The 13,620-nt window shown below is 41.0% G+C and overlaps 1 protein-coding gene across 2 annotated transcripts in view; it reads left to right on the top strand.

The window, feature by feature from the left end:
• The window catches only part of LOC128358360 (A disintegrin and metalloproteinase with thrombospondin motifs 20-like), a 77,989-nt gene that overhangs the window by 14,160 nt on the left and 50,209 nt on the right, over positions 1–13,620 (top strand). The window contains exons 4-11 of one of the 2 annotated variants that reach the window (XM_053318606.1): positions 196–449; positions 1,957–2,040; positions 3,174–3,298; positions 3,408–3,448; positions 3,790–3,895; positions 7,526–7,672; positions 10,489–10,630; positions 11,199–11,303. In XM_053318606.1, the coding sequence (XP_053174581.1) occupies positions 196–449; positions 1,957–2,040; positions 3,174–3,298; positions 3,408–3,448; positions 3,790–3,895; positions 7,526–7,672; positions 10,489–10,630; positions 11,199–11,303 (1,004 nt within the window). The remainder of the gene's footprint in view (positions 1–195; positions 450–1,956; positions 2,041–3,173; positions 3,299–3,407; positions 3,449–3,789; positions 3,896–7,525; positions 7,673–10,488; positions 10,631–11,198; positions 11,304–13,620) is intronic. The other variant, XM_053318607.1, reaches the window with a different exon arrangement.

Genomic DNA, 13,620 nt, shown 5'->3' with positions numbered 1-13,620 from the left:
GTTATGTTATTGAAATTCAGTGAAGCTAAAAGCCATGGCTCTTAACTGTAGATGTACCATGTTCTCTGATGAAATGCCTATGTAACATGAGGTGTCCAGGGTGAAAGAATTTGAGTGTGTGATAATGAACACTTTACTTTTCAAACATCTATTTCTCCATATAATCACTTCCATTACTTTCCTGTCTTAAAACAGAGGACTCCAAGAAGCCTGTCTCTTTTGAGAGCAGAGGGAATATGGGAGAGGAGCTGGACACTATCAGAGCCACAGTAGACGATCAACACAATTATGACAACATCTCCAATGGCACACACCCCAAATCCCAGCGCAGACGCAAGCGTTTCCTCTCATACCCTCGCTACGTTGAGCTGATGGTAACAGCGGATGCTAAAATGACACGTCACCATGGACGCAACCTAGAGCACTACATCCTAACAATCATGTCAGTAGTAAGTAAAATAATGTTTCTTAAAATTACATTTTGTTTAATGTGGAAGATGTATTTTTGTGCTGTTTTATTAGATGATTTGTTGTGTGTTTCTAATGGGATATCCCTCTAGGTAGATACACATATGCACACCACTTAAACATGCACATGCATACAGTTAAGAACTGATTCATTCTTACATTTTACTGTTGACATTTTGGTTTTAAAGTGTTTTGTGGCCCAATTTGGCCCTTGTGGCTCAATGTGATCCAAATTGGTAAAATCCTGACTCAGCACATTGTCTACATGAGTCCCATATCTGGCTGGGAGAATATGTAATCAAGCCAAGTAACAGTGTGATTGGCTCTCTGTACATATGTTATAGTAAGAGTGTTGGGGGAGTCTCTGTTTTGTGTCAAAGCAGGATAGGTTATCAATTGAACTGAACTGTGTGTACCTTCCACTGTCTCTCAGCAGTATGACAGACTTAATGTTCACAACACTCCTTAACTTATAAAGAAGTAATGATTGTCAGTGGAGTGTTGTCCTTAAGGGAGGATGATAGGGTACAGTGAATGTATTTTGCCAACTTTGGAGTCACAACATTAGACCTGCCATGCTTCCATCTATTCCAATACATTTTAAATTCAAATCATTCAAATTCCCCCAGAAGAATACCATCAACCTACAACATTTTGAAATACTCAAAAGTCTTTTGATTTTTTTGTTTTGATTATTTCAGTGTTTTGCCTCATAGATATTTTTTAAAAAACCTAAACCAATATCAGAATCAGCTTTAAAAACCCCAGAGATTCCTTAAAAATATAACTACTATAGCTACAATGGTACACACAGTCCTGCTGGCATTGTTGTAATTTTTGGTTTGGTGCACTGATCATACAATAATATGAATTGGGGCGAGAGCACACAGAACAAGGTCCTGTGTCACAGTTGGACTAAGGGCATGCAAAGATTGGCTCCCTTTGCCCACTCTGAACAGGCCTTGGCCACATTTGTCTCCCCCCAGGCTAAGACAAGCTAAATGTTTATAGTGGACTAATGAGTTCCTGTCAGGAGGCCGCTCACGGCCTCAGGAGACCGCTGGCCGACCGTGACAAGGGTGCAGCAGAGAAGCAAGAGAGGGGAAAGCTACAGAGGGAATGTTTTGCTGTCTTCACAGTGGGGCTTTGAGGTCCAGCTTTGCCGACGTTTCACATTTGTTGCTGGGTCCAGGTTTTAGTTTATTTTTTCTCTGCTAAAGTCCATGCGGGAAATGTAATTGGTTCTAATACCCTGTTGATTAAACTTACCCTGAAGGAGACATTTTTTCTTTCTTTTGCCTTCACTGAACTGTTGCTATTTTGATTAAACCTCATGGAGATTAACCAAAAAAAGCAACAGCTGTATTTTCTTAATCCAAGTACTGAGTTAAGTACAATACACTAGCTTTTATACTGTCCTTATCTGTCCTCTGGTTTAGGTTAGTGGAGGTTTGCATTTTTTGTCTGTGTGTTTTGTCTTTGTTACAGGTAGCGGCAGTGTACAAAGACCCCAGCGTAGGAAACCTCATCAACATCGTGATTGTCAAGCTAGTCATCATCCACAATGAACAGGTGAGTGTGTAGTCTTGAATGCTCACTGTATCCACGTCTCCAATATGGCTGACGTCAGTGCAGGTGTCCCTAGCCTGGCCTTTTCTCTGTGGGGCCTGTTTGAATGGACACTGCCTGCCTTGTCAGTCTCAAGTCTCAGGAGAGGTCTCTGTGGAAAACAAACGATACTATAGTGAGGCAGCTAGCCACCTGCACATGAGATGATGCAGAAGAGGCTTGCTGTAGCTTGTTTGGTCACTGTACTTGATTCTTAAATAGTTAAATTCATTTCAGGTGTATGCCAAACTTGGTATTAATCCCATATTATGACAACATTTTACTCACCACCTTGGTTATAGAGTGCGTTGATCAGAGTAAAGAATGTGAGCCTCCTGCAAATCATCTCATATGTGTCCAAGATACAGAAAATAAGTCTCCTAAACACCACTTTTGATGTTGTGGTAAACTAAATAACACAGCATATACATTTCAGGTTCAACAAACCGGATAACTTGACATGTGTACTAATGCAAGGATGCTTGTTTGGTTACATTAAAGTGAGGTTGTGGCTCGCTGTGTATTTAGTATCTGTGTATGTCAGACAAGTAGTAGTATTTGAGAAAATGATTTGTTTCTGCAAGTTTCCAAATAATAATAAATAAAATAACAAGGTACCCACTGCTAACTTTTTATTGACTACCACCATGATAAAAAGTAAGACAAAATTATTGCTTAACACTTTGCAAACTGACCCACATATCAAGGAACACTGTCTGGCAGACAACTTGCATAAAAAATCTACAGCTGTTCCTAGAAGTGGTGTAAGAGCGATGCTTTGTAGTTCCCTTAAAATTTCTTGAGGACTATTTTTTTGTGTTTACTTCGGTCTAACTCAAAGACGAGTGGTTGACATGAATTCTGCTCCTTAACTGAAGTTGTTTGGAAAGCTGCAGGAGGCTCCTGTTCTGTGCCCCGATCGACTGTATGTCATTCTTATTCATTAAGACCACTTAGAGAATATGGAAGTTTGACAATTGTGAGATACTCTTTTGAAATGAGACATTACTTACTACAATTACTACAACACTTACAATATTGCTATTTATGCCCTGAGTTTCTTGGCCACATTTCCATTGGTGTTTCACTCATAACAGGAAGGGCCCACAGTGAGTTTTAATGCTGCCACTACTCTCCACAACTTCTGCGTCTGGCAGCAGAGCCAAAATGTCCAAGATGACAGCCATCCCTCTCACCATGACACTGCACTCCTCATCACCAGGTACATACTTACCTCCTATCCTCACTATGAAAGCAAAAGCAAGTGTTTCTCAAGCTATTTCTCCTCTTCATAGAATAGTAAAAGCATTGTATGTGGTTCTTTTTTTCAGGGAAGACATCTGTCGTGCGAAAGATAAATGCGACACGTTAGGTAAACATTTGCTGTTCTCTTTGCAAAATTATCTCCACCTCCAATTCCTTTTCAATTAACTTTCCACTCTGTTAACCACAGCTCATAAACTGTGCAGTAATGAGTTTATGGCAAGCTGTCAGCTAATAATATTATAGTGACAGAACAGAGTGGTAGAAAGGGGAGGGGGGATGGAGGGAGTTGGCGGTGGGGCTAATCTCTCTTATGGAACAGAAGTTTTGATGGTTTAATCGCCTTTAACACTAAAGCAGCATGCTTTTTTCCCTGATAGCTGTGTATTTGTGTGTATATGTTTATTTGCATCTATGTGTTTGTCTCTGTGTGTGTACGTGACCCTGCAGGACTTGCAGAGCTGGGGACAATGTGTGACCAGTACCGGAGCTGCTCCATCAGTGAGGAAAATGGAATTAGTGCCTCTTTCACTATTGCTCATGAGCTGGGCCATGTGTAAGTTGCAGCACAGAACCTGTAGCAACCCCCCCTCATACACATCCCATCTCACCCCCCATAGCCAGTCCTGACCAACAAAAGCCCTCTTATCAGGAGACGTAGGGCGTAGCAGAAACAGGTGCAAAACATAATAAAGAGAAAACTTGACTTTTAATAACATGCCAGCCTATAATACCTCACTATACAGCTTAAGAATTTAACCCTGTCAGTGTCAGAGCTTTGTTTTGAGAGTTCTTTGTTCTACAGCAAATACATCCAAAGATTTCTTTAAAGTGGCACAGTGAACTTTATCAGACAGTACAAGGTTAAATATTCTGTTTAGTATTCAGGAGCTGACTAGTTCCCAGCCCTCCTCTCCTTATCACCTGCCTGATAAAATAACCTGATGATGTCACAATGCCGTCATATTTAACTTGCCTATTAGCGAGTATAACACTGTTATCACAACACACTTGTCTGACATAGAATGTTTTCACAACAAGCAAATGTTGCCACATGTTGTGAAGTGGAAAAAAAGGCTTGTATGTATAAGCTGTATCCAAATGGCTAAGTCAAAACACATGACTGAATCTTTCATATGAACCACTGTTTATTACAAATATCCATCTGAGGCAAAATTATAGTAAATCACTCATTACTGCCTCTTTCTTCCAATTCAGTTCATTTCATTTAAATGTCACATCATCTTTTCCATCTCAGTAAGATAGGAATAGTTTATGAGGATGATAAAGCATCCCTCTTTTCGTGTCTGTTCTTTCTTCCCGCCCACCTCCTCTGCAGAGTAAAAATTTGAAACTGAGTGAGGGATTTTCTTTCCGGTCTTCATGTCCATTTGTGTAGGATAGTAGAAAGGACCCGTGTCAGAGAGAGGCCGTGAGCCATTTGGTAAGAATGAAAGATATTCTTCTTCCTCCTCATTGCCACTCACACATTCTTCCAGTGGAAAGATTGTACCATAGCATCCAGATGGACGAGTCTAAAGCACCCCCTTCTTCCTCTTACATCTTGTGTGGATCTGTTTATGCTAAAGTTCAAGCAGCTGGAAGGCCAGTTGGCTCTGCTTCTTTGCGAGGTTAATCGCAGCGTTCACAGGCATGAGTGTTTAGCACTCTGGGAAAGCCAGTGTCAGGTAGTGGGAGCCACTCAAGAGCATTGCAGATTAAAGAAAGATTTAGACTAATGGATAGGAGGCCTTTCTCAGAATACTGCAAGGATGTGTGATTGCTAATACCCATCATGGGGATTTTCAGGGCGAGGCTGTGTCACTTGATAGCTGTTTAAAGGTGGCACATATAAGGATTTATCAAGTTTGTCATTAGACAATACTAAGTGCTCAGATCATAAATAATTCATCCTGACAATTTGATAAGCCATTAAAGTCTATAGCTGCAAACAGACTTTCTTTTTCAACATCAAGGCTACACCACAAAATTTCACTGGCATTATCCTGATAATGCATAACCTAAGCAAGCTGGCTAAGAAGAAAAAATAGTTTCCTTTTTTGTGCAGCACTCAATTTGGAGGAGCAAAGATGTGTAATCCATTGACAATGCAGGAATCAATTTCTCCCTGTATTCAGAGCTCTCTTAGGTCCCCAAGGTCTGTTTGTCTAGAAGTGCTTACAAAGGCTGTTTCTGTAGACTGCAGTGCTGGCTGTGACACTAATTCAAGAACAGCCAGTCTGTTCAAAGTCCCCACCAGGTTGTCATTGCTCCAGTAGCACATCTTACTCTCAGTTATTTATGAGCATTTTAGCACAGAAATCCATTTTTATCTTGGCAGCATGGCATTAATGGTGTTATGCACAAAGAGAAAAGCATGGCTTGGTAAAAGCTCAAATTAAAAGTGAGTGGGCTTTAAACTTATGACATTCTGCTAATAATTCAGTGCTGGGGTTGTTACTTTCCTACTGGAATTGACTCATTGATCGTTGATCTGATCTGTCCCCTGAGGTTTCTGAACAGGAAGCCACAAAACTGCCTGATTTATAATGTAATTACAGTAAAAGGCTCTAATCTCAGGACTGCAAATCCAGTATTCTCACTTGTGCTGTTCAAATCTGGGTTAAACAACACACACACAATTCTACATCATGATAATAACACAGTCTACTAAGTTGCAGCAACATATCAAGATGTTATTACAAATATTTGTGTGCTTGGAAACTTTCCTCTCACTGTCTGTAACACCGTGATTCACCTGTGCATAAGCATATGGAGAGAAAGAATAGTTGCAAATACTATTTGAGCCATATTCAGTGTTGTCACTATCCGCCAATAGCTCAGTGTGTGTGTGAGGCTCATTACTCTGCCAGAGGCTTAATTATTCCCTGGGTGTTTGTCTTCAGGCCCTCGGCCCCTGTAGGGTGGGCCTCATGCCAGCCCTGCTAGGTCTTGTTTGTGTGGTGGTATGGATTGACCCTCAGCCACAGCCCAGAGCCCAAAGCCCAGCACTGACCCACATCCTGTTGTAAACACTTCAGACATCATACAGCTGTGTGGGTTCCTGTGTGTATATATACGTGTACACGCATTTACTCATGCACTATGCATATTTATGGGTGTACTGCCAAAACCGCAGCACAAAACAGGACATCCGTATCGGACTGCACTATTCTGGACATGATCAAGAAAACTTGCTTCATGAGCTTGCCAACTGCAGATAGGCTGGATGAATTCATTAATTTTCCAATGCCATGCTTGTACTTTACTTGATACATCTGTTCATCTGTGAAGGCTTGTTTTGTTTAGCATGATTAGTGCTGGAACAATGTGTCAATGAAGTTATCAGAGGATCAGCAGAAAATGAACTGCCAACTCTTTTAATAATCATTTGAGCGTTTAAGTGATTTATTAAGCGGAAATACCAACTGTTCTGTATTTGTGTAAATAGAATGTCTTGTTGTTGGATTTGGTATTGTTGGTCAGACAATACAACAATACTATTTTATTTTCTTACATAAAAACATAATTGACAAATGACTCATTAACCATTCGCTGCAGCACTAATTACACCTTGTTGTAACTATGATAATATACGTTCACACCGGAGGTGCATACACATGTGTGCTGATGTGCATGGTGTTACTTCCCCTACCTTTCCCTCAGTATTAAGCCCTTTGAGAATGTGATTGGGGAATGGGGACCCTTGCCCTTTAAGGGGTGAGATGGAGGTGGTTCTCACTAGCATGTTCGCCGTCATGGTAGAACGGACAGGTTGATAGATAGATAGATAGTAAAAGTAGATCAAGTATATAAAATGCTGTACCACCTACTGTGCAGTTGGAGTTTTACTGAATTGTTTTGGAGATTTTATAGTATAAACATTTGGGAGATTGCAAAAATAGGGAGGTATATGCATTTGGGAATGGAAATGAAAAAACAGACAAATGTAGAGAAAGGTGCACAGTGTGTGGCAATACTCACATACGTGTCTGTTGCTGTGTGTGGCAACTCACAGGGATGGTGCGGATTGATACCTTGTTAAAAATGAGTCAATGTAACTCTTGTGACACTTATCCTCCTTGTTACGACTGAGCCATTAAGCAGCTGATAATCACATTGTGTGTGTTCCCTTATATATCTTTCTCTATCTCTAACTCCCTTTCTTTATCTCTCTCTCCACCAGGTTCAACATGCCTCATGATGACAACCCCAAATGTCGGGATGCAGGCATGAAGCACCAGTATCATGTCATGGCTCCTACTCTCAATTATGACACCAATCCCTGGTCATGGTCCAAGTGCAGCCGCAAGTACATCACAGAGTTTCTAGAGTAGGTACCCCCAGCTGTCCTTTTATCATTTTAAACAGTTTGGCAAAATATATTAGGGATGATGCACTTTTCTCATGGAAGAGAAAGTAATGCCTCTCCATTTCCTTTCCAAGCTCATATTATCACATCCACATTTTAAATGTGTATTAACTTTTACTTGTTGTGACGTGGCCGGCTAAACAAACAGCTTCCCTGTCTCTCGCAGTGCTCTGTAGACAGGTCAGCACAATGTAAACTGTGTAGAGTTGTTATTGCCTGGTGTTGAAAGAGTATTTCCTGTTTGAATCCGGGGGTCTTCCTAGGCTGACCTGAGCAATGGATCTTTCACAGCCCCTCCATGGTCTCTCCACTCAGAGTCCTTCTCTCAAGATCCTGAGCAAACAATAATCTAGTCACTAGCCTGCTTTCTCCACCAAAACCTGTAGCACGGGGCAACAGTTCATTCAGCAACTCCTAACCCGCACCATGGTCACTGAATCTTGGTGAAGGGCTTCCCTTCAAGATTGGAAATGTCAGTTATAATTAGATCTTCCCTGGACCTGACCCTTTAATCTTTGCCTCCTTTCCTCTGTTAATTGTGGAGGCCTTCACAAAGGATGGCCTTGTTGACCAGATGCATCTCGAGAACGCAGTGTTAGGCGATTTCTCATATGCAGTTTTAAGGTTGTACATCCCATAGTTTCCAGCCAATGCTGACCTCAACACTGAGTGGTCGGTACATTCAGATAAGGAAGAGGAGGATATTCATGAATCTCCTCATTATTTGGACAAGTTCTTCTCAGCTGTGTTGGGTTTCTGTGTATGACTGGTTGCCACACAAAAATCAGTATGAGTATGATATGCATGTCAAATGCATTTGTATATTTTAACTTAACAATTGTTATGTGATATATAACAAACAGTGCAGGTATGGAGAGACTAAAGCAGCACTCCAGGTTGAGTGTGGGAGCCACAGTGGTGGGAAAGGCCCTTGAGGGGTGTAGTCCAAGTGCTTTTGAAGTCCGTCTCTGGCCAACAATGAGGAGCATTGATTCAAGCAAGCACTTCTACACTGGCACTCCTGTTCAGTGGGCTGACCTGGTCAAGTACGTCAGTATTTTGACTGCCCATTCTTTCTGAAGAATAAATTCAATTTGTGCCACTCTCCTACCAGTTTAAAAAACGAAAGGCCGCGCCACCTCTCAAATATCCCTTTTCAAAAGGCAAAGGATTCCCTTCCTTCTCCCCCTTATCTCACTGTTGCTGTAATAATGTGCAGTGAACTCCCCCACCTAAGAGTTGATGAAAAGCGTCCTGCCGTTGTATAGTGTTATTATGTGTCAACTGCTATATAAAGAAACCATTCATTCCTTCCCTGGCCTGGTGCCATTTGATTTAAGCCACAAAATCCAAATATAAAAGTAAAATGCAAATTTAATCTTGTTTTATGTGCAATAATTGGCACATGCTGTCATGTACATGCAGACAAACCTCTGAGCACTGCTGCATTACTTACTGCTTTACTTGGCATTATTTGATCTAACACTGTACAGTGATGTGTGTCATTCAGTCCTCTGCAAAAACCATCAGTGTGACACATGAGTAGACTTCTTGCATTAGCTGCTGAGGGATACCCACTATGGTGAACATGGAAACTATTAGTGTTTAGTCTGATGAAATGCAGCCAACTATGTCTAACCAAGTCATTTTACAAATAAATTCACTTTCACGTCTTCCAATGGCCACCAGCTGTGGAATCTCTTCTGGTGCCAGACAGGAATTGCCTTGCTGTCTTGAGTTCATGCAGCTGATATTCTTTAATGACGTTTGATTTAAAAAGTGACCATATTGACCTCTTCTCCCTCTGTCTGTCTGTCTTGGTCTTAATAATCATTCCATTAGGTTTCAGATGACCAGCTGCTGAAAGACACTGTAATATAGGACTGTCTGTATGATTCCTTGACAGGCTGATAAAAAGTCTTCATTCAGAGTATCTTCTCCTGTGATTTATTCTTCCTATGTATTGTAGTCATTCTCCTACCAGCTCACACTGTTCACTGCAGTTACTTTACATTATGGGTGGAAATGAAAGGGACAGAAGTAGGGTGATGGTAATCCTATGTAATTATTGGCCTGTCACATCAGCTGGTGCTTTGTGGACCAGGTGTTTTAGCAGCCTGAAGTCGCTCTGCCAACATGTTTGACTAGGACCTTTTCACAACTGTGAAGGCTGATGATTTCATATGCAGCCTGCTGGTGCATATATTCAGTCCAGCTGTGTTTGTGGTCTCTGTTACTGTGTTGAGGTGCAGGGTGTGGCTGATATACATCACAATCTGTCATTATACAACAACGCTAGAGCTGGCACAGGCTCATATAACTTAATCACAGTGCTTTATGATTCCAATTTCCCTTGTTTGCCTTCAGCACAGAGAAATACACCTTGGATAAAAATGTGGTCAGTGTACAGATCCTTTTGAGTCTGTATCAGAATGCTGTTTTATTCAGTCTGTGGCGCCTGACTCCAGTTTCATAGTGACAGCATTTACTGACAGGCTATTGAGGAGAAGTGGTATCAGTCTCTCTGTTAGGTAACTTTACAGACCACCCACAGGGGGAAACACATCTAAGGATGGTCACAGACAATGACATAGAGATGTTTATTTTGCTTTTATGAAAGAGATGAAACATGTTGATTCTTTCTGGGGTCAAAAAATACTGGATTATCGAAGGAAGTTTTAAGAAAGTTTGACTTGTGCATGTGTGTTTGTGCAGAATTGTATGGCTTTATTATTTCTTTTTAATTTACTGTACACCAACTTTTCCTTTTGACATAGCACCGGCTACGGGGAGTGCCTTCTTGATGAGCCTGTTGGCAGGACATATGAGCTGCCTACCCTCCTCCCTGGTCAAATCTACAATGCTAACAGACAATGTGAACTGATGTTTGGACCTGGTTCCCAAATTTGCCCTTACATGGTAAGTTGGCTGACATAAAAAAAAAAATTAGCTCTTTATGTGGAAGTAGAGCTACAGGAAACTAAGGCATATGTGACATCAAAATCTGAGCAGATCAGTTTTTCACACAGTATAAGCCAAAAGATATTAAGCTGCTTTCAGTTCATTGTGTCTGGTTTTTATGACACTTTATTGTTATATACAGTGGGATCAATTAAATCTGTAAGTTCCCATATGTAATGTATAATGTGCATTTCAACAAGGATAAAAAGGGGCTGATTACCTAAGCCTATTTTTCAATGCATGGGGAGCTGCTAATTAAAACATTATGCTGGGATATTTAAATTGCATTTTGCAGATGTCTGGAACTAAAAAAGAGAATGTCAGGTCCTGACTACTAAGACTTAAATCTGAGAACTGCAATAACACACTCCTCCTCCCACAAGAAAGAAGGGAAATATAAGGGGGAAACAGCAGTCACAGGTGAACTGTGTTGAAAACCTGTAGAATGTTGAAAGCAATTTTTTTTTCTTTCTGCCACAATGATTAATTGCTGGTGCTCACTTTTCCCCATTTTTTTAATACACAGAAACAGTGCAAACGGCTGTGGTGTACAAGTGCAGAGGGGGACCATAAAGGATGTCGCACGCAACACATGCCACTGGCTGATGGGACGGACTGTGGTCATGGAATGGTAAGTTTGAAAATGTATGCAACAGTCTTGGCCACATGTTGGCATGTGTTGGTTGATTAACCTTTTTTCATTCAAATGTTGATGTTCAAGACCTGGGGTAGTTCTCAGTTGATACTATAATGATAATGAGGTGATTTTTTATGAATTCACTTTGATTGCACAAAGTGTGTTCTAACTATGTACTGTACCGTTTTCTTTTCCCCTTGCATGGTGGGATGACATGCATCTATATCTCACATACGAAACTTCTTATCCTCTTTCTATGGGGTAGTGTGCCATTGAGTTGATGCATTAAATTACTGTGATGCAGAAAAGCCCACACCTCGGGTATTTGAAGCAGGGTAAGAAAAACATGATTAATTATTTGCAGCTACCATGAAACTAGTTTGGGCTATCTTAAACCAAATACAGGTTAAATATAAATATTTCTTTTAAATTTCCATGTTGCAACATTGAACGTGTTTCCTCTGTTTACTAATCAGCATGGTTAAAGCTGGCCTCATCGAACTTTAGACAAAATACATTACTTACACAAGCCTAACCTCAAAGTTCCACTTTGAATTGTGATGCCTTTTTCTTGTAATTCACTTTCTCCACCAAGACAAAGGAATAATTTACCATGCATTACTTTCCTGCCTGCATTCTGGTTGCAGAAACCAATGTAAATGTGGTCAGGTGATGGCCCTAGTTAGAAACTTGAAGCTTTACCCTCAGTGTTGTTAGGGGCCCCAACCCCCATTAGCCTTCATGTTCTCCTCGCTCTGGGATGCTATGCTAATTAGGGCTGAGACGGCGGGTCAGTCACTGAGGATACATGGAAAGAGGGGCTGCAGGGCAGGGGGGGCAGAGAGAGACAGAGAGAAAGAGGAAAGAAAAGAGAGACAGAGGGGGTTAAAATGAAGGAGAGAGTCAGGAGAGGGAAAGGTGAAGACGTAGGTCCTTTGAAAGAGGATGCCGCCCACCGTTCACAGTTGAGTCACCTTGTTGTGAACTCATGACCCTAAAACCTCTTTAAAAGGCGGGTGAGTGGGTCAGTGGTCAGGCCGTAACAGAGCCCAGGCTGAGGCCAGCCAGCGCTCTCACAAAAGATCTCACATCAGTGATTCTGCAGAGCAGGAGGCGGGAGGAGAGAGGAGGGAGGAGGAGAGCTAGGAGGAGGTACAGGGGGATGAGGATATGGTGGGCTGGTGTTTAGCATTCGGAACATGCATGAGGGAGAGAAGGAGGGCTCTCTTCTCTCCTTAACCTTCTGCCCTCCAGGAGTCTTTTGCAGTGTGGGCCCATGTAGTCTTATATCCCCTATATCCTTTCATCTGGCTCCACCTCCCACCTCATCATGTTAGGTCCTGGATCAGCGTTGTCTAGCGAGGAGAGGTTAACAGGGGATAGCTAACATCTTAATCCAACTACAACAACCCCGTCTAAACAGTAATGCAGCTCCCATACTGGTGTAAGCCCTTTTGTGGGAGAAATGCTTGAGAAGACATGGTGTTAGTTTAATCAAACCAAGTGGATCTCTTTAATAAACTACACACCCTTAACGCATCTTGAGCTGACTTAGCTTGATTGCAATTGATGTTTGAGCTTTATGAAACCCTGTAAACATTGATTTGGTGATTTGCCCATCAATAACAATAAGACATCTGGGTTCAAACCAGGTTCAATTAGTTTGAAAATAAACATTTTTTATATTTCTAAGTTAAATGAAAATGATTGTTTCAACAATGTTGATGAGGGATATTTACACTGGCACAGTGTTCAGTGCTTGTATACTGTAATATTTCCCCAGAAATAGTGTGCACTTCACATACTATTGGTTTTACTATTGTCTACGGTTTCAGACATACTAAAAGATCTCACATACTGTTTTGGCGTACTAAATAGTATATTAGTATGGAGTTTCGAAGGTAGCGTGTGGAATTCGAATATGTAACTATTTGTATAACCTAAAAGTCAAACACATTAAACCTAATTTTAAAGGAACAAGGTGGAGGATATATTGACATCTAGTTTTGAGGTTACAGATTGAAATCAACTAAAAGCGAAGCTGAAGATGATTCTGAAATTTCATGGCAATTTACCTTATAAATGTTGAGCTCCCAAAATCACAAATGTCCACCTCATAGTTTGATTAGAAAAAAAGTCAGAGAATCTCACCAAAGTCAGTAGGAATCATCCTCTGGGGACCAAGAATGTCTGTACAAAATGTTATGGTAATCAATCCAGTAGTTGTTGAGCTATCCCAGAATATGACTTGTCAAAAGGTCAACATTACCATAGAGCCCTGCTGCTATTGTGGATTAAATTATCACATCTG

The sequence above is a fragment of the Scomber japonicus genome, chromosome 5, assembly GCF_027409825.1.
Source record: "Scomber japonicus isolate fScoJap1 chromosome 5, fScoJap1.pri, whole genome shotgun sequence".
In the NCBI taxonomy this organism is placed as follows: Eukaryota; Metazoa; Chordata; class Actinopteri; order Scombriformes; family Scombridae; genus Scomber; species Scomber japonicus.
Note: the sequence above shows the minus strand (reverse complement) of the source record. Positions and strands in the feature narration are given on the sequence as shown.